The 21,544-nt window shown below is 47.5% G+C and overlaps 1 protein-coding gene and 2 non-coding genes across 3 annotated transcripts; all 3 read left to right on the forward strand.

Moving 5' to 3' along the window:
• The first annotated feature begins 499 nt into the window (after positions 1-499).
• trnav-uac (transfer RNA valine (anticodon UAC)) lies at positions 500-572 on the forward strand. The gene has a single exon. It is a non-coding gene; the product is annotated as a tRNA-Val (tRNA).
• A 4,352-nt stretch (positions 573-4,924) lies between these two features.
• On the forward strand, positions 4,925-4,997 carry trnav-uac (transfer RNA valine (anticodon UAC)). The gene has a single exon. It is a non-coding gene; the product is annotated as a tRNA-Val (tRNA).
• An 8,500-nt stretch (positions 4,998-13,497) lies between these two features.
• LOC137345120 (octapeptide-repeat protein T2-like) lies at positions 13,498-14,229 on the forward strand. Its single transcript, XM_068012156.1, has one exon. It carries the CDS (start codon positions 13,498-13,500, stop codon positions 14,227-14,229), a length of 732 nt encoding a protein of 243 aa, XP_067868257.1.
• Positions 14,230-21,544: the final 7,315 nt, after the last annotated feature.

Genomic DNA, 21,544 nt, shown 5'->3' on the forward strand with positions numbered 1-21,544 from the left:
TTTCTTTGTTTGACACTTGTACAGTAACGTTTTTTGTTGAAAATGTGAAATCATGTGACATAATTCTTTCAGTAGTAACTGTGATTTCAACTTCCTCTTTTTAAAAGTTAACAGTCAGTATGTAATGTCGATATCTATGACTGTGTCTGTATTTGCATGGGAAGTATTTGAAGTGTGTTGGAAATGTCAGGTCACTGAGTGTGTCAATAAACCGCCACCATGATGTCAGTATTTGAAGGCATGGCCCTGGATTCTGTCAGTATTACTGGTGTGTGTTTAGGAGTATTCGTACCTTTGCATTGAGTGTTTGGGAAAGTGTCCGAGGTTTTTGCCCATATTTGCAGGTGATGTCCCAGAGTGTGTTAGGATCTGCAGGCATTGCTGAGGAATGAACATGTATTTACAACACGAGAGTGTGAAGTTTCACAGGTGAATCCCAGTTAGAAGGCGTTCCCCCACACAGAAAAACACCAGTCGAAAAGATATTGTCCTCATCTGTGGTTTCATGGTGTAGTGGCTATCACGTCTGCTTTACACGCAGAAGATCCTGGGTTCAATCCCCAGTGAAACTATTTAAGTTGGAAAATAACAATTGCTTTTAAGTGATGTTTTGAGCTTGGTTTGCGTTTCATCCGTTGACCCTCCAAATGGGGTACGCAAGGCATTGTAAACAATGTTACTCATCGCTCATCAGGAGTGTGCTGTTACTGTCGCGTAATGGTACTATAATGTGCTAGTATTTTCACAGACTTCCTCAGATTGGTCCTCAGCGATGTCTTAAGACGTATGTCAGATGTGCAGTATTTTCTGAGTTCATCAGTATTTATAGTAGGTTCCGAGAAGTGTGCTTGCATCTACCATATGTTTGAGTGTGTCACTATTTACAGTAGATTTCTGAGTATGTTTGAATAAGCAGTAGCTTTCTGAGTGTGTACATTTCCGGAAGATTTCCGTGTGCCAGTATTTATGTAGTTTTCTCCAAGGTGTCACTATATAGGGTAGGCTTGCGTCAATGTGCCTGTATTTACAGAAACTTTTGAGAGAGACGTTATGTCCAAAAGATTTCTGCGTGTCAGTATTTACAGTAGCTTTCTGTGAGTGCGTCTGCATTGATAGTGGATTTTTCTGACTATGTCATGTTAAGCTTGCTATGGATAAAGAAATAGACAAGTTGCAAAAAAAGGTTTTGGATTGGGGGAGAGCAAATTTTAGTAAATTAAGGCAGGATCTGGCCAAGGTAGACTGGAAAGAGTTACTTGTCAGGAAATCTACAGAAGAGCAGTGGGGGGCATTCAAAAAGGAAATGGGGAGTGTACAGGCCCAACATGTTCCCTCTTGGGTAATAGGTAGGAGCAACAAGCCCAGAGAACCATGGATGACCAGAAACATTCAAGGTACGATGAGAAGGAAAAGAGAGGCTTTTAGCAAATACAAGGAGAGCAAATCAACGGAAGCATTAGTGGAGTACAGAAAGTGTAGGATGGAGCTGAAGAAAGCAATTAGGAGAGCAAAGAGGGGATATGAGAAAGCTCTGGCTGGTAAAAGTAGGGAAAATCTATAAGTATATCAATGGGAAGAGGATAACCAGGGAAAGCGTAGGATCCATTAGGGACCAAGGGGGAAATCTGTGGGTGGAGCCAGAGGACATTGGTTGGGTGTTGAACGAATGCTTCACGTCTGTCTTCACCCAAGAGAATGAGGATGTCGATATGGAACTCAGAAAGAGAGAGACTGTGAGGTTCTTGAGCAAATTGTCATAGGGAGTGACAAGGTATTGGAGGTTTCGGCAGGCTTAAAAGCAGACAAATCTCCAGGTCCGTGCGATTTGTGTCCTAGGATGCTGTGGGAGGCGAGGGTGGAGCTTGCAGGGGGCTCTGACCCAAATTTCTAATTCTTCTCTGGCCACAGGGTGGTGCCAGAGGACTGGAAAACAGCGAATGTGGTCCCACTATTTAAGAAAGATTGTTGAGATAAACCAGGCAACTACAGACCATTGAGCCTCACGTCAGTAGTAGGGAAACTATTGGAGAAATTTCTGAAGGAGAGAATCTATGTCCACTTGGTGAGGCTAAATTTGATTAGGAATATTCAGCATGGTTTTGTCAGAGGGAGGTCATGCCTGACAAATTTGATTGAATTTTTTGAGCATGTGACCAGGTGTGTAGATGAGGGTAGTGCAGTTGATGCAGTTTACATGGATTTCAGCAAAGCCTTTGACAAGGTCCCACATGGGAAACTTATCAAGAAAGACTTATCTACTCAGAGAGTAGTAGGGGCGTGGAACGCCCTGCCTGCAACAGTAGTAGACTCGCCAACTTTAAGCGCATTTAAGCGGCCATTGGATAGACATATGGATGAAAATGGAATAGTTTAGGTCAGATGGTTTCACAGGTCGGCGCAACATCGAGGGCCGAAGGGCCTGTACTGCGCTGTAATGTTCTATGTTCTATGTTCTAAAGCAAATGCACATGGGATACAGAGTCACTCGATAAGGTGGTTTCAAAATTGGCTTCGCTGTGGGAGACAGAGAGTGATGACAGACGGCTGTTTTAGTGACTGGAAGCCAGTGTCCAGTGGCGTACCACAGGGATCAGTGCTGGGTCCCCCATTGTTCGTCATTTATAAAAATTACATAGATGACTATGTGGGAGGGCAGGATCAGTAAGTTGCAGGATGACACAAAGATTGGCTGAGTCGTTAACACTGAGGTTGAGTGTCTTGGGTTACAGGAAGATATAGACGGGATGGTCAAATGGGCAGAAAAGTGGCAGATAGAATTTAACCCTGAAAAGTGTGTGGTGATGCACTTTGGAAGGAGTAATGTGACACGGAAGTATTCAATGAATGGCCTGAGACTGGGAAGTTCCGAGGAATAAAGGGACCTTGGCGTGTTTGTCCATAGATCTCTGAAGGCAGAAGGGCAGGTTAATAGGGTGGTGTAAAAGGCATATGGGACACTTGCCTTTATCAATGGAGGCATAGATTACAAAAGCAAGGAGGTCATGTTGGAGTTGTATCGGACTTTGGTAAGGCCACAGCTGGAGTACTGTGTGCAATTCTGGTCGCCACATTATAGGAAGGATGTGATTGCACTGGAGGGGGTGCAGAGGCGTTTCACCAGGATGTTGCCTGGGATGAAACATTTAAACAATAAAGAGAGGTTGGATAGGCTTGGGTTGTTTTCGCCTAAGCAGAGATGACTGAGGGGTGACCTGATCGAGTTGTACAAGATTATGATGGGCATGGACAGGGTGGATAGGGAGCAGCTGTTCCCCTTACTTGAAGGGTCAGTTATGAGGGGACACAAGTTTAAGGTGAGGGGCAGGAGGTTTAAGGGGGATTTGAGAAAGAACTTTTTTACCCAAAGGGTGGTGACGGTCTGGAATGCACTGCCTGGGAGGGAAGTAGAGGCGGGTTGCCTCACATCCTTTTAAAAGTACCTGGATGAGCACTTGGCATGTCATTACATTCAAGGCTATGGGCCAAGTGCTGGCAAATGGGATTAGGTAGACAGGTCAGGTGTTTCAATGCATCGGTGCAGAATCGATGGGCCGAAGGGCCTCTTCTGCATTGTATCATTCTGTGATTCTATGTTATGAACATCTAATTCATGGTTCCATTAAATTTTGAGAGATAGTTTTAATTTGGGAATTGAACATTTTCATGCAAGACAACGGAAAACACTGGGTTTGCAAAGCTTCAAACAAGCTTAGGGTGGTTACATATCATAGGATGGCCCATGTTTATTGCGTCAGGTCATAACGGGATTTGTGAAGACCCTAAAGAATGGGAACTTCTCTGAACTTCTTGTTGGTGATGGTGTGTCTGAAGTTGCCTCTATCAGAGGTTTAAATGTTATGAATTCCCTGATCACAGAGAAGATTTGGAGTTGGAAATTATTACTTTAGATTGCTATGTGGGACATCCCACATGTGCCACTTTGCTATGGAGCCTGATGATGTGGGGGCTGCCTGTAGGTGTTTTGATGTGTGTCCTTGCTGACAGACATTGGTTGACTTTGGAAAGCATTTGGATTCAGCAAGGCTGTTAGTTACAGAGAAAGCACTTGGCTTTCAGAAAGCTGTTGTCTTTGAAAGCAGCTGGGCTCAGCAATAAAGAGGCATCGGGAGCCAGGTGCACTTCTTTTTTGAGGCAGTCACGTGCTCAAGCTGGGAAGTCTGGATTCTCCGAAAATTGCTGAGAAACTAAGGAATTGTAGTGAATTCCTAAGCTGGTTTGGTCCCAGGAGAAGGGAACAAACTGCCAAGATTCTGTAACCTATAGGGGATTCTTGAGGTAGAATTAAAAGTCAAACTGCCTTATTCTTTTGGCAGTTAGATTTTCACTCTACGACTTCTTGGACTGTTAAGATTTGAGGTTTCAAATATCAATCTTTCCAAATTGTACTGTTACGTTAGTTGTGTTTTTCTTTGTTTGACACTTGTACAGTAACGTTTTTTGTTGAAAATGTGAAATCATGTGACATAATTCTTTCAGTAGTAACTGTGATTTCAACTTCCTCTTTTTAAAAGTTAACAGTCAGTATGTAATGTCGATATCTATGACTGTGTCAGTATTTGCATGGGAAGTATTTGAAGTGTGTTGGAAGTGTCAGGTCACTGAGTGTGTCAATAAACCACCACCATTATGTCAGTATTTGAAGGCATGGCCCTGAATTCTGTCAGTATTACTGGTGTGTGTTTAGGAGTATTCGTACCTTTGCATTGAGTGTTTGGGAAAGTGTCCGAGGTTTTTGCCCATATTTGCAGGTGATGTCCCAGAGTGTGTTAGGATCTGCAGGCATTGCTGAGGAATGAACATGTATTTACAACACGAGAGTGTGAAGTTTCACAGGTGAATCCCAGTTCGAAGGCGTTCCCCCACACAGAAAAACACCAGTCGAAAAGATACTGTCCTCATCTGTGGTTTCATGGTGTAGTGGCTATCACGTCTGCTTTACACGCAGAAAATCCTGGGTTCAATCCCCAGTAAAACCATTTAAGTTGGAAAATAACAATTGCTTTAAAGTGATGTTTTGAGCTTGGTTTGCGTTTCATCCGTTGACCCTCCAAATGGGGTACGCAAGGCATTGTAAACAATGTTACTCATCGCTCATCAGGAGTGTGCTGTTACTGTCGCGTAATGGTACTATAATGTGCTAGTATTTTCACAGCCTTCCTCAGATTGGTCCTCAGCGATGTCTTAAGACGTATGTCAGATGTGCAGTAGTTTCTGAGTTCATCAGTATTTATAGGACGTTCCGAGAAGTGTGCTTGCATCTACCATATGTTTGAGTGTGTCACTATTTACAGTATATTTCTGAATATGTTTGTATAAGCAGTAGCTTTCTGAGTGTGTACATTTACGGAAGATTTCCGTGTGCCAGTATTTATGTAGTTTTCTCCAAGGTGTCACTATATAGGGTAGGTTTGCGTCAATGTGCCTGTATTTACAGAAACTTTTGAGAGAGACGTTATGTCCAAAAGATTTCTGCGTGTCAGTATTTACAGTAGCTTTCTGTGAGTGCGTCTGCATTGATAGTGGATTTTTCTGACTATGTCATGTTAAGCTTGCTATGGATAAAGAAATAGACCAGTTGCAAAAAAAGGTTTTGGATTGGGGGAGAGCAAATTTTAGTAAATTAAGGCAGGATCTGGCCAAGGTAGACTGGAAAGAGTTACTCGTTGGGAAATCTACAGAAGAGCAGTGGGGGGCATTCAAAAAGGAAATGGGGAGTGTACAGGCCCAACATGTTCCCTCTTGGGTAATAGGTAGGAGCAACAAGCCCAGAGAACCATTGATGACCAGAAACATTCAAGGTACGACGAGAAGGAAAAGAGAGGCTTTTAGCAAATACAAGGAGAGCAAATCAACGGAAGCATTAGTGGAGTACAGAAAGTGTAGGATGGAGCTGAAGAAAGCAATTAGGAGAGCAAAGAGTGGATATGATAAAGCTCTGGCTGGTAAAAGTAGGGAAAATCCCAAGATATTCGATAAGTATATCAATGGGAAGAGGATAACCAGGGAAAGCGTAGGATCCATTAGGGACCAAGGGGGAAATCTGTGGGTGGAGCCAGAGGACATTGGTTGGGTGTTGAACGAATGCTTCACATCTGTCTTCACCCAAGAGAATGAGGATGTCGATATGGAACTCAGAAAGAGAGAGACTGTGAGGTTCTTGAGCAAATTGTCATAGGGAGTGACAAGGTATTGGAGGTTTCGGCAGGCTTAAAAGCAGACAAATCTCCAGGTCCGGGCGATTTGTGTCCCAGGATGCTGTGGGAGGCGAGGGTGGAGCTTGCAGGGGGCTCTGACCCAAATTTCTAATTCTTCTCTGGCCACAGGGTGGTGCCAGAGGACTGGAAAACAGCTAATGTGGTCCCACTATTTAAGAAAGGTTGTTGAGAGAAACCAGGCAACTACAGACCATTGAGTCTCACGTCAGTAGTAGGGAAACTATTGGAGAAATTTCGGAAGGAGAGAAACTATGTCCACTTGGAGAGGCTAAATTTGATTAGGAATATTCAGCATGGTTTTGTCAGAGGGAGGTCATGCCTGACAAATTTGATTGAATTTTTTGAGCATGTGACCAGGTGTGTAGATGAGGGTAGTGCAGTTGATGCAGTTTACATGGATTTCAGCAAAGCCTTTGACAAGGTCCCACATGGGAAACTTATCAAGAAAGACTTATCTACTCAGAGAGTAGTAGGGGCGTGGAACGTCCTGCCTGCAACAGTAGTAGACTCGCCAACTTTAAGGGCATTTAAGTGGCCATTGGATAGACATATGGATGAAAATGGAATAGTTTAGGTCAGATGGTTTCACAGGTCGGCGCAACATCGAGGGCCGAAGGGCCTGTACTGCGCTGTAATGTTCTATGTTCTATGTTCTAAAGCAAATGCACATGGGATACAGAGTCACTCGATAAGGTGGTTTCAAAATTGGCTTCGCTGTGGGAGACAGAGAGTGATGACAGACGGCTGTTTTAGTGACTGGAAGCCAGTGTCCAGTGGCGTACCACAGGGATCAGTGCTGGGTCCCCCATTGTTCGTCATTTATAAAAATTACATAGATGACTATGTGGGAGGGCAGGATCAGTAAGTTGCAGGATGACACAAAGATTGGCTGAGTCGTTAACACTGAGGTTGAGTGTCTTGGGTTACAGAAAGATATAGACGGGATGGTCAAATGGGCAGAAAAGTGGCAGATAGAATTTAACCCTGAAAAGTGTGTGGTGATGCACTTTGGAAGGAGTAATGTGACACGGAAGTATTCAATGAATGGCCTGAGACTGGGAAGTTCCGAGGAATAAAGGGACCTTGGCGTGTTTGTCCATAGATCTCTGAAGGCAGAGGGCAGGTTAATAGGGTGGTGTAAAAGGCATATGGGACACTTGCCTTTATCAATGGAGGCATAGATTACAAAAGCAAGGAGGTCATATTGGAGTTGTATCGGACTTTGGTAAGGCCACAGCTGGAGTACTGTGTGCAATTCTGGTCGCCACATTATAGGAAGGATGTGATTGCACTGGAGGGGGTGCAGAGGCGATTCACCAGGATGTTGCCTGGGATGAAACATTTAAGCAATAAAGAGAGGTTGGATAGGCTTGGGTTGTTTTCGCCTAAGCAGAGATGACTGAGGGGTGACCTGATCGAGTTGTACAAGATTATGATGGGCATGGACAGGGTGGATAGGGAGCAGCTGTTCCCCTTAGTTGAAGGGTCAGTTATGAGGGGACACAAGTTTAAGGTGAGGGGCAGCAGGTTTAAGGGGGATTTGAGAAAGAACTTTTTTACCCAGAGGGTGGTGACGGTCTGGAATGCACTGCCTGGGAGGGAAGTAGAGGCGGGTTGCCTCACATCCTTTTAAAAGTACCTGGATGAGCACTTGGCACGTCATAACATTCAAGGCTATGGGCCAAGTGCTTTCAAATGGGATTAGGTAGACAGGTCAAGTGTCTTTAATGCATCGGTGCAGAATCGATGGGCCGAAGGACCTCTTCTGCATTGTATTATTCTGTGATTCTATGTTATGAACATCTAATTCATGGTTCCATTAAATTTTGAGAGATAGTTTTAATTTGGGAATTGAACATTTTCATGCAAGACAACGGAAAACACTGGGTTTGCAAAGCTTCAAACAAGCTTCGGGTGGTTACAAATCATAGGATGGCCCATGTTTATTGCGTCAGGTCATAACGGGATTTGTGAAGACCCTAAAGAATGGGAACTTCTCTGAACTTCTTGTTGGTGATGGTGTGTCTGAAGTTGCCTCTATCAGAGGTTTAAATGTTATGAATTCCCTGAACACAGAGAAGATTTGGAGTTGGAAATTATTACTTTAGATTGCTTTGTGGGACATCCCACATGTGCCACTTTGCTATGGAGCCTGATGATGTGGGGGCTGCCTGTAGGTGTTTTGATGTGTGTCCTTGCTGACAGACATTGGTTGACTTTGGAAAGCATTTGGATTCAGCAAGGCTGTTAGTTACAGAGAAAGCACTTGGCTTTCAGAAAGCTGTTGTCTTTGAAAGCAGCTGGGCTCAGCAATAAAGAGGCATCGGGAGCCAGGTGCACTTCTTTTTTGAGGCAGTCGCGTGCTCAAGCTGGGAAGTCTGGATTCTCCGAAAATTGCTGAGAAACTAAGGAATTGTAGTGAATTCCTAAGCTGGTTTGGTCCCAGGAGAAGGGAACAAACTGCCAAGATTCTGTAACCTATAGGGGACTCTTGAGGTAGAATTAAAAGTCAAACTGCCTTACTCTTTTGCCATTTAGATTTTAAAGTCTACGACTTCTTGGACTGTTAAGATTTGAGGTTTCAAATATCAATCTTTCCAAATTGTACTGTTACGTTAGTTGTGTTTTTCTTTGTTTGACACTTGTACAGTAACGTTTTTGTTGAAAATGTGAAATCATGTAACATAATTCTTTCAGTAGTAACTGTGATTTCAACTTCCTCTTTTTAAAAGTTAACAGTCAGTATGTAATGTCAATATCTATGACTGTGTCAGTATTTGCATGGGAAGTATTTGAAGTGTGTTGGAAGTGTCAGGTCACTGAGTGTGTCAATAAACCGCCACCATGATGTCAGTATTTGAAGGCATGGCCCTGGATTCTGTCAGTATTACTGGTGTGTGTTTGGAGTATTCGTACCTTTGCATTGAGTGTTTGGGAAAGTGTCTGAGGTTTTTGCGCATATTTGCAGGTGATGTCCCAGAGTGTGTTAGGATCTGCAGGCATTGCTGAGGAATGAACATGTATTTACAACACGAGAGTGTGAAGTTTCACAGGTGAATCCCAGTTAGAAGGCGTTCCCCCACACAGAAAAACACCAGTCGAAAAGATAGTGTCATCGTCTGTGGTTTCTTGGTGTAGTGGCTATCACGTCTGCTTTACACACAGAAAATCCTGGGTTCAATCCCCAGTGAAACCATTTAAGTTGAAAATAGCAATTGCTTTGAAGTGATGTTTTGAGCTTGGTTTGCGTTTCATACATTGACCTTCAAAATGGGGTCTGCAAGGCATTGTAAACAATGTTACTCATCGCTCATCAGGAGTGTGCTCTGACATACAGAGCGCTCTAGATTTGGCCGCCTCACCCTTTCTGTTTAAGGGAAAATGTTTACTTGGAACTGAAGCCTGGCTACCAGACCCGAACCCGACTGTATGTCTCGTGTTTGGGTCGGGTCAGGTCTATATTCCAAGTCCAGCATTGGGGCTCGGGTCGGGTCGGGCTGGACAGTGCTGCCTCCGGGCCCTGATGGATCAGGCTCATGATTCTCCACAACTCCATCTGCAGAAATAGCCTGCTGCCGGAAGGAATGAATGATATTCGTGTGGGGTCGGGTCGGGCATGAAATAATTAAAAGACTCAGGTCCAGGTCGGGTTCGGGTTCGGGTTCGGGTTCGGGTTGGCTGTGGTCGGGTCAGGCCCAGGTTGGGTTTCAATTTTATCCCCGAGAAGGCCTTTACTCTGAACCCCTTGAATCTCCCCTTTGAATGCCTCCCACTGTTTTGACACTGACTTACCTTCAAGTAGCCGTTTCAAGCCTACTTTCGCTAAATCACTCCTCAGTTTAGTAAAATTAGCCTTGCCCCAACTGAGAACTCTAACTCCTGTTCTATCTCTGTTCTTTCCATAATTATGTTAACACTGACTGAATTATGATCACGACCACCAAAATGCTCTCCCATTGCCACCCCTTCCACCTGCCCAGCTTCATTTCCTAAAACTCAGTCTAAAACAGCACCTTCTCTTCTGGACTTGCTGCATATTGGGCTAAAAGGTTCTCCTGAATGCACCTCAAAAATTCAGTTCCCTCAATTTCTTTCACACTAAAATTATCCCAGTTAATATGGTGCAATTAAAATCCTCTACTATTATTTCCCTATTGTTAATGCTCTTCTCAGAGATTTGCCTACATATCTGCTCTTCTATCTCCCTCTGACTGTTTGGGGGTCTACAGTACACTCCCAGCAGGGTGATTGCCCCTTTGTTGTTCCTTAGCTCAATCCATATGGCCTCGTTTGATGAACCTTCCAACATATCATCCCTCCTCACAGCTGTAATAGTTTCCTTGACCAAATTTGCCACTCCCCCTCCTTTCTTATCTCCCTCCGTATCTGAAAACCCTAAGAGCAGGAATATTGAGTTGCCATTCCTGTCTCTCCTGAAGCCATGTTTCTGTACTAGTTATGATATCATACTGCCACGTGTCTATCTGTACCCTCAGCTCATCTGCTTTATTTGCTACACTCCATGCATTGAAATAGATACCGTGAACACTGCTAAACTCTTTTTTAAATTTTCTAACCTTTGTTTGTTTTGCCTTCCAGACTCATCCATTAACTTTCTGCCTTCTCTCTTCATTTCAGATTTTGTCCCAACTGAGTCTACTCTCAGGTCCCCATCTCCCTGCCAAACTAGTTTAAACCCTCCCCAACAGCACCAGCAAAACATCCCGCAAGGAACTCAGTCCCGGCTCTGTTCAGCTGCAACCCGTCCGGACTGTACTGGTCCCATCTCCCCCAGAGCCAGTCCCAATGTGTCAGGAATCTGAAGCCCTCCCTCCTGCACCATCTTTCCAGCCATGCATTCGTCTGTCTTATCCTTCTACTTCTATACTCACTTGCGTGTGGCACCGGGAGTAATCCAGAGATTATTACTTTCGAGGTCCTGCTTGATAATTTCTTACCTAGCTCTCTAAATTCTGACTGCAAGAACACATCCCTCTTTCTACATATGTCATTGGTTCTGATGTGCACCACGATTGCTGGCTGTTCACCCTCCCCCCTTCAGGATGCTGTGCAGCCGCTCAGTGACATCCTTGACCCTGACACCAGGGAGGCAACACACCATCCTGGATTCATGTCTGCGACCACAGAAATGCCTGTCTGTTTGCCTGACTATTGAATCACCTATCACTATGGTCTTCCCTGCACCCCCCTGTGCAGCCGAGCCACCCGTGGTGCCATGGACTTGGCTCTGGCTGCACTCCCCAGGTGAAGCATCACTTTCCTCAGTATTCAGAACTGAATACCTGTTGCAGAGTGAGACGCACTCAGGGGTCTCTTGCACTACCTGCCTGATTCTATTTGACTGTCTGGTGGTCACCCATTCCCTGTCTCCCTGCATACTCTTAAGCTGTGGGGTGACCACATCTATATACGTGCAATCCACATTGCTCTCACCCTCATGAATGCACCACAGTGTCGCCAGCTGCCGCTCAAGTTCCATAACACGGAGTTCAAGATGCCGAAATTGACAACACTTCCTGCACAAATGGTTCTCCAGGATACGGGAAGCATCCTGGAACGCCCACATAACACAGTAGGTGCCCTCTCGAAGTTGAAGCACCCCTGCCATTCCTTTATTTATTCGTTGACTCTTTGCTACTGCAAAAATAAACAATACTACAACATCTTAGAATTATTAATAAAACCTTACTAGACTGATAAATCCTACTAAAAACAATACAGTTCACTAGTTAAAATAAACCTTACTTAAAAAATAAACTCACCAGTTACTCACTTGTTCCCTATTATTAATACTTAATTTTTTATTCGTTTTTAGTCTTCCAGTTGTTGAGGCACTTTTACCCAGCTATTTACATACCCACCCTAACAGTAAAGTCCTAACTCAGCTATTTACTGATACTCCCTAACAGCAGTTACTCACCAACCAATCACCTTGCAGCTTTCTTGTGATGTCACTGTTCACTTTGTTTTCAAACTCCGGCACATCTGGAATTCCTGCCACTGTTCTCCCGGAAGATAAGTGCTGTAGGCCACGATCCTCAGGCTGTATTTATTGGCTGTTCGCTCCGCGTTCCTCCCACAGGTCCGCTGCTCTCCCGGAAGAGAAGTGTTGTAGGCCGCGATCTTCGGGTTGTATTTGTCGTCTCCCCACTCCGTGTTCTCCCCGCAGGCCCATTCCTCTCCACTGATCTCCCGGAAGATAAGTGCTCAACTAGAACTAGAAGTCCTCATGACTGTGAAGTTTTAGTGGCTGCCAATAAACATGAGGACAAACGAATAAAAGAGGCAAAACAAAAGGAATTAGAAAGTTGGAGGGTGTTTGGTGTTTATTCTGATGTAGGGGACAGACAGCCTTGTCACATTGATGGATTTTCACTGAGAAAGTCCTTCCAGATGGGACTTATAAGGCTAAAACGAGGTTAGTTGTCAGGGGTTTTGAAGAGCAACTGGGTTATACAGATGTTAGAGTGGGCTCTCCCACAGCTGGAAAAGTAATCTTGAAAATCATTTCAGCTCTTTTGGCCAAACATTCATGGGAGTGTGGATCCACTGACATAAAAGCCACGTTTCTGCGGCGTGACACTTTTCAGAGAGAAGTGTTTCTGAAGTGGCCTAAAGAGGGAGCAGATTCAAAGGAGAACTATGGAACTAAACAAATGCATCTATGGCCTTAATAATGCTTCCAGGGTGTGGTATTTCTCAGTGCGATCTGTTTTGCTGAAAATTGGTTGTGTTCAACTAAAATCAGAGGCTGAAATGTTTTATTAGATTCATAAAGAGAAACATTTAGGCATCTTCATGTCGCACATTGATGATTTCTTATGGGGTGGTACAGCGGAATTTGAGAAATGAGTTATTCATAAGATTAGGGAAGAATTTAAGATTGGGAGTCAGGCTTGTGGGGCCTTTAAATTAGTTTAGAGATTAAGCAGAGTAAGTCTGGAACAACTTTAAATCAACAATCCTATTCAGAGAGTTTTACTCCCATCCCGATTAATTGTACTCAGTCCTCATAGAAAGATGATAATGTAACGAAAGAAGAGACAGAGCAATTGCAAATTGATTTGTCTGTTAAACTGGTTGTGCACTCAGACTAGACCTGATGCTAGTTTTGATGGGCTGGATTAAGAACGACAGTGAACCAACCAAAAGTTGTGAATGTTTTAAGGGCAAATAATGCATTAAAAAACATCTGGCAAAATGTGCACTGAAGTTCCTGTCCTTAGGTGACCCAAAGAACATGAACCTCATCATTTTCAGCGATGCTTCACATGCTTGGGGAGGGGCAGCACAGAAGGAGAGGCCGGGGGAGGGGCAGCACAGAAGGAGAGGCCGGGGGAGGGGCAGCGCAGAAGGAGAGGCCGGGGGAGGGGCAGTGCAGAAGGAGAGGCCAGGGGAGGGACAGCGCAGAAGGAGAGGCCCGGGGGAGGGACAGCGCAGAAGGAGAGGCCCGGGGGAGGGGCAGCGCATAAGGAGAGGCCGGGGGAGGAGCAGCGCAGAAGGAGAGGCCGGGGGAGGGGCAACGCAGAAGGAGAGGCCAGAGGAGGGGCAGCGCAGAAGTGGAGACCGGGGAAGGGGCAGCGCAGAAGGAGAGGCCGGGGGAGGAGCAGCGCAGAAGGAGAGGCCAGAGGAGGGGCAGCACAGAAGTGGAGACCGGGGAAGGGGCAGCGCAGAAGGAGAGGCCGGGGGAGGGACAGCGCAGAAGGAGAGGCCCGGGGGAGGGACAGTGCAGAAGGAGAGGCCCGGGGGAGGGACAGTGCAGAAGGAGAGGCCCGGGGGAGGGGCAGCGCAGAAGGAGAGGCCCGGAGGAGGGACAGTGCAGAAGGAGAGGCCTGGGGGAGGGGCAGCGCAGAAGTGGAGACCGGGGAAGGGGCAGCGCAGAAGGAGAGACCGGGGGAGGGGCAGTGCAGAAGGAGAGGCCAGGGGAGGAGCAGCGCAGAAGGAGAGGCCCAGGGGAGGGGCAGTGCAGTAGGAGATGCCCGGGGGAGGAGCAGCGCAGAAGGAGAGGCCGGGGGAGGGGCAGCACAGAAGGAGAGGCCGGGGGAGGGGCAGCGCAGAAGGCCGGGGGAGGGGCAGTGCAGTAGGAGATGCCCAGGGGAGGGGCAGCACAGAAGTGGAGACCGGGGAAGGGGCAGCGCAGAAGGAGAGACCGGGGGAGGGGCAGTGCAGAAGGAGAGGCCAGGGGAGGAGCAGCGCAGAAGGAGAGGCCCAGGGGAGGGGCAGTGCAGTAGGAGATGCCCGGGGGAGCAGCAGCGCAGAAGGAGAGGCCGGGGGAGGGGCAGTGCAGTAGGAGATGCCCGGGGGAGCAGCAGCACAGAAGGAGAGGCCAGGGGTGGGGCAGCGCAGAAGGAGAGGCCGGGGGAGGGGCAGTGCAGTAGGAGATGCCCGGGGGAGGGGCAGCGCAGAAGGAGGGGTCGGGGGAGGGGCAGTGCAGAAGGAGAGGCCAGGGGAGGAGCAGCGCAGAAGGAGAGGCCCAGGGGAGGGGCAGTGCAGTAGGAGATGCCCGGGGGAGGAGCAGCGCAGAAGGAGAGGCCGGGGGAGGGGCAGCACAGAAGGAGAGGCCAGGGGTGGGGCAGCGCAGAAGGAGAGGCTGGGGGAGGGGCAGTGCAGTAGGAGATGCCCGGGGGAGGGGCAGCGCAGAAGGAGGGGTCGGGGGAGGGGCAGCACAGAAGGCCGGGGGAGGGGCAGCGCGAAAGGAGAGTCAGGGGGAGGGGCAGCACAGAAGGAGAGGCCGGGGGAGGGGCAGCACAGAAGGCCGGGGGAGGGGCAGCACAGAAGGAGAGGCCGGGGGAGGGGCAGCACAGAAGGAGAGGCCGGGGGAGGGGCAGTGCCAAAGGAGAGGCCGGGGGAGGGACAGCACAGAAGGAGAGGCCGGGGGAGGGACAGCACAGAAGGAGAGGCCGGGGGAGGGGCAGCGCAGAAGGAGAGGCTCTGGGGAGGAGCAGCGCAGAAGGAGAGGCCCTGGGAAGGAGCAGCACAGAAGGAGTGGCCCTGGGAAGGAGCTGCGCAGATGGAGAGGCCTTGGGAAGGAGCAGCGCAGAAGGAAAGGCCCTGGGAAGGAGCAGCACAAAAGAAGAGGCCTTGGGAAGGAGCAGCACAGAAGGAGAGGCCCTGGGAAGGAGCAGCGCAGAAGGAAAGACCCTGGGAAGGAGCAGCGCAGAAGGAAAGGCCCTGGGAAGGAGCAGCGCAGAAGGAGAGGCCCTGGGAAGGAGCAGCACAGAAGGAGAGGCCTTGGGAAGGAGCAGCACAGAAGGAGAGGCCCTGGGAAGGAGCAGCACAGAAGGAGAGGCCCTGGGAAGGAGCAGCGCAGATGGAGAGGCCTTGGGAAGGAGCAGCGCAGAAGGAAAGGCCCTGGGAAGGAGCAGCACAGAAGGAGAGGCCTTGGGAAGGAGCAGCACAGAAGGAGAGGCCCTGGGAAGGAGCAGCGCAGAAGGAAAGACCCTGGGAAGGAGCAGCGCAGAAGGAAAGGCCCTGGGAAGGAGCAGCGCAGAAGGAGAGGCCCTGGGAAGGAGCAGCGCAGATGGAGAGGCCTTGGGAAGGAGCAGCGCAGAAGGAAAGGCCCTGGGAAGGAGCAGCACAGAAGGAGAGGCCTTGGGAAGGAGCAGCACAGAAGGAGAGGCCCTGGGGAGGAGCAGCGCAGAAGGAAAGACCCTGGGAAGGAGCAGCGCAGAAGGAAAGGCCCTGGGAAGGAGCAGCGCAGAAGGAGAGGCCCTGGGAAGGAGCAGCGCAGAAGGAGAGGCCCTGGGAAGGAGCAGCGCAGAAGGATCAATCTTGATAGAATCATGGAATGGTTACAGCACAGGGGGAGGCCATTCAGCCCATTGTGCCTGTGCCAGCTCTCCAAGTGCAACTTCCCTCGTCCCATTCCCTGGCCTTTTCCCCATGGCCCTGAAATTGTTTTCTCTTCAGATATTTCTCCAATTTTCTTTTGAAAGCCTCGATTGAACCTGCCTCCACTGCAGTCCTGGCAGTGCGTTCCCGATCCTAACCAGTCATTACATCAGAAGGTTTATCCTCATGTTGCTGTTGCTTCTTTTGCCAATCACCTTAAATTGGTGTCCTCTGGTTCTGGATCCTTTGACCAGTGGGAACAGTTTCTCCTTATCTACTCTGTCCAAACCCCTCATAATTTTGAACACCTCATTTGATGATCCTTCTAACATATCATCCCTCCTCCCAGCCGTAATTGTTTCTTTGACCAAAATTGCCACCACCACCAACCCCCCCCACTCCTTTCTTATCCCCGTCTTCATCACGTCTGAAACCTCTGTAAGCAGGAACATTGAGCTGCCATTCCTGCCCCTCTTTAAGTCATGTTTCTGCTACAGCCAGGTGAGAAGGGTCTAGGCGGTCCCCTCTCAGCCTTTGCATGGTTTAACCGTAACAGGGTTCAATTTGCATAAAAACACCGTGTTTTAGCTCCCCCTTAGTGAATCCTTGTTTACAGCTTTCCAACTTTAAGGCAAAGAAATCAATTCAGACAGGTTTCCTTAGATTTTAAACAAGAAAGGTAAATGTTTATTCATCTTAAACTCGAATCCGGTTACCGACTACGAATATGTGACACGACCACGTTAGCATGCACACGTGACATACACACACGCAGATAGAGACAGAAAAGTAGAAAAGAATAAAGGGGAAAAAGTTTGAGGCAATAGATGGGTTTCTATTTTACTGTCCTTTGAGTTAGCTGTGAAATCTTTGGTTGCTGGTCAGACTTGCAATTCATTGGGGCCCACTTCACGCTTCAACTTGTTTCGAGGTCGGAGTCTTTTCTCTTTTGAGGTTTACATGTCTTCCGTGGGTCCAGTGGCTTGGGAGAAAGCAAGAGAGAGAGAGAGAGAGGCTTCCTTAAAATAAAAGCAAAATACTGCGGATGCTGGAAATCTGAAATAAAAACAAGAAATGCTGGAAATACTCAGCAGGTCTGGCAGCATCTGTGGAGAGAGAAGCAGAGTTAACGTTTCAGGTCAGTGACCCTTCTTCAGAGGGGCTTCCTTGTTCAAGCTTCAGTTTCAACAGTGGCAGAATTCAAAAAAACCCAGGTTGCCCAGCAGGTAAGTCATGTGACTAGCTGGTTTGACCACTTCTGTTTGTGGATTCTGCCATCTTAGCAGTCATCCTGGAATGTGAGCTTCCTCACCTTCATTGTTTGGTGATCACAGTCCATTTTGGATAAAGTGGACCAGGGAATGGTCCTTTGTCTCTCCAAGCACTGCCTGTTAGTCTGCAAATGTTTTTCCAGTCAACTGTCCGGTGATTTTTGTTTTTAACAAGTCATAGAGTCGTACAGCATAGAAACAGGCCCTTCGGACCACCGCGTCCATGCCAACCATAATGCCTATCTATACTAATCCCACCTGCCTGCATTAATTACATATCCCTCTATACCTTGCTCATTCAAGTACCTGCCCAGATGCCTCTTAAATGTCACTACTGTTCCTGCCTCCACCACCTCCTCAGGCATCTCTCTTTATAACTCAAGCCCTCCAAACCAGACAATATCCTTGTGAATCTTTTCTGCACACTCTCTAGCTTAATCACATCTTTCCTGTAGTGCGGCGATCAGAACTGCACAGCGGCCTAACCAACATTATGTACAACTGTAACATGACGTCCCAACACTTGTACTTAATGCCTCGTCCGATGAAGGCAAGCATGCCATACGCCTTCTTCACCACCCTGTCTACCTGTGTTGCCACTTTCAGGGAACTATGTACTTGCACCCCAAGGTCTTTCTGCTCAACAACACTCCCCAGGGCACTGCCATTCACTGTATATGTCCTGCCCTGGTTTAACTTCTCAAAATGCACCACTTCACACTTATCTGCATTAAATTCCATTTGCCACTCCCTTGCCCACTTTCCCAGTTGATCTATATCCTGTTGTAACCTTAGACAACCTTCTTCACTGTCCACCATACAACCAATTTTGGTGTCTTCTGCAAACTTACTAATCATGCCCCTTACATTCACATCCAAGTCATTAATATATATGACAAACAACAGAGGGCCCAGCACCGATCCCTGCGGCACACCACTGGTCACCGGCCTCCAAACTGAAAAACAACCCTCCACTACCACCCTCTGCCTCCTATCACCAAGCTAATTTTGTATCCAATTTGCCAGCTCACCCTGGATCCCATGTGTTCGAACCTTCTGGACCAGCCTACCATGCGGGACCTTGTCAAAGGCCTTGATAAAGTCCATGTAGACAACGTCCATCGCCCTGCCCTCATCAATCCTCTTGGTTAGCTCCTCGAAAAACTCAATCAAAATGAGTGGAATGGACAGAGTGGATAGTCAGAAGCTTTTTCCCAGGGTGGAAGAGTCAGTTACTAGGGGACATAGGTTTAAGGTGCGAGGGCCAAAGTTTAGAGGGTATGTGCGAGGCAAGTTCTTTACACAGAGGGTGGTGAGTGCCTGGAACTTGCTGCCAGGGGAGTTGGTGGAAGCAGGTACGATAGCGACGTTTAAGAGGCATCTTGACAAATACATGAATAGGATGGGAATAGAGGGATACGGTCCCTGGAAGTGCAGAAGGTTTTAGTTTAGACAGGCATCAAGATCGGTGCAGGTTTGGAGGGCTGAATGGCCTGTTCCTGTGCTGTTCTGTTCTTTGTTCTTTGTTCTTGTTTAAATTCATGAGACATGATTTCCCACGCACAAAGCCATGCTGACTATCCCTAATCAGACCTTGCCTTTCCAGATGCAGATAAATCCTGTCTCTCAGAATCCCTTCCAATAACTTTCCCACCACTGAAGTAAGGCTCACCGGCCTGTAGTTCCCTGGTTTATCCCTGCTGCCCTTCTTAAATAAAGGCACAACATTAGCTATCCTCCAGTCTTCCGGTACCTCACCCGTGGCTAACGATGATGCAAAAATCTCTGCCAGGGCCCCAGCAATCTCCTCCCTTGCTTCCCATAGCATCTGAGGATACACCTGGTCAGGCCCTGGGGATTTATCCACCTTAATGCACTTCAAAACTTCCAACACCTCCTCCTTTGTAATGTTGATATGCTCCAGGATATCGGTGTTCCCTCCCTTGAACTCACTAGCTTCCATGACCTTCTCTACAGTAAATGCAGACGAGAAATATTCATTTAAGACCTCGCCCATTTCCCGTGGCTCCACACATAGATTACCACACTGATCCTTAAGGGGACCTACTCTCTCCCTAGCTACCCTTTTACTCTTAATATACTTATAGAATCTTTTAGGATTCTTCTTTATCTTATCTGTCAGGGAAATCTCATGGCCCCTTTTCGCCCTCCTAATTTCCTTCTTAAGTGTAGTCCTTTGTTCTTTGTACATCCCCTATACTCCTCGAGGGACTCGCTCTATCCCAGCTGCCTATACCTGACACATGCCTCCTTCTTTGTCCTGACCAGACCCTCAATATCCCTCGTCAACCAAAGTTCCCTAAACTTGCCAGCCTTGCCCTTCCATCTAACGGGAACATGCTGGCCCTGAACTCTTCCTATTTCACTTTTAAAAGCCTCCCACTTGCCAGACGTCCCTTTACCTGTAAACAGCCTCTCTCATTCAACTTTTGAGAGTTCCTGTCTGATGCCATCGAAATTAGCCTTCCCCCAATTTAGGACTTCAACCTGAGGCCCAGTCCTAGCCTCTTCCATAACTATCTTGAAGCTAATAGAGTTATGGTCACTGGTCCCAAAGTGCTCCCCCACTGACACATCAACCAACTGCCCATCCTCATTTCCCAATCGGAAGTTGAGTGTCGCCCCTTTTCAGTAGGGCCATCCACAAACTGCTTCAGAAAACTATCCTGGATATACTTAACAAATTCTTCCCCATCTGATCCCTTAGCACTAAGGCAGTCCCAGTCAATATTAGGGAAGTTAAAATCACCTACTATTACAACCTTATAATTCCTACACCTATCTGTGATTTCCCTACATATCTGCTCCTCCACTTCCCTCTGACTACTGGGGGGCCTATAGTATAATCCTATCAAAGTGATCACCCCTTTCTTATTTCTAAGTTCTACCCATATGGCCTCGCTGGACATTCCCCCCGGGATATCCTCTCTAAGTACTGCCGTGATGTCCTCACTAATCAATAGTGCAACTCCCCCTCCTCTCTTCCCTCCACCTCTGTCACGCCGGAAGGATCGGTATTCCGGAACGTTGAGCTGTCAGTCCTGCCCATCCCTCAACCACGTTTCCGTAATAGCTCTAATATCACAATCCCATGTACCGATCCATGCTCTGAGTTCATCTGCCTTACCTGTCCGGCTTCTTGCATTAAAGTAAATGCAGTTTAGCCTACCAGACCTTCCACGCTCCCTGTCCTGCCCCTGCCCGGCCTGCCTACTGGGCTTGCTTGCTTTAACCTCTACATTTGCCTCAACTATCTCATCTGAGAGACGACTACTTTGGGTCATACCCCCCTGCAAGATTAGTTTAAACCCTCCCGAGTAGTACTAGCAAACCTCCCCGCAAGGATATTGGTTCCCCCTCCAGTTTAGATGCAACCCGTCCTTCTTGTACAGGTCACCTCTGCACCAGAAGAGCTCCCAATGATCCAAGTAGCTGAAGCCCTCCCTCCTACACCAGCTCTTCAGTCATGCATTCATTTGCCTTATCCTCCAATTCCTACCCTCACTAGCACGTGGCACAGGGAGTAATCCTTTCTTCACTCCAGCAACAGTTTAAAATCAATATTCATATGACAAAATTAATTAATCTGCCGCATTCTTGGCAGTTGGGGGTTTGCATGACAATATCATACTGCCACGTGTCTATCTGTGCCCTCAGATCATCTGCTTTATTTGCTATACTCCTTGCATTGAAATAGATACACTTGAGCACTGCCAGACTTTTGTTTTTAATTTTCTAACCTCTGTTTCCTCTGCCTTCCAAACACATCCATTAATTTTCTGACTTCCATTTTCATTTCTGATTTTGTCCCAACTGAATCTACACTAAGGTCCACACACCGGTGCCAAACTAGTTTAAACGCTGCCCAACAGCACTAGCAGAACGTCCCACAAGGAACTCAGTCCCGGCTCTGGTCAGGTGCAACCCATCCGGCCTGTACAGGTCCCATCTCCCCCAGAGCCAGTCCCAATGTCCCAAGAATCTAAAGCCCTCCATCCTGCACCAACTTTCCAGCCACGCATTCATCGGTCTTATCCTCCCACTCCTCCCCACTCAGGATGCTCTGCAGCCGCTCAATGACATCCTTGACCCTAGCAACAGAGAGACAACACACCATCCTAGATTCATTTCTGCGGCCACAGAAACACTTATCTGCTCCCTGAC

The sequence above is a fragment of the Heterodontus francisci genome, chromosome 1 (assembly GCF_036365525.1).
Source record: "Heterodontus francisci isolate sHetFra1 chromosome 1, sHetFra1.hap1, whole genome shotgun sequence".
Lineage (NCBI taxonomy): Eukaryota > Metazoa > Chordata > Chondrichthyes > Heterodontiformes > Heterodontidae > Heterodontus > Heterodontus francisci.

Excerpts from the sequence above, each read along its gene's own strand:
- LOC137345120 (XM_068012156.1), top strand. The coding sequence starts at position 13,498 with ATGAACCTCATCATTTTCAGCGATGCTTCACATGCTTGGGGAGGGGCA.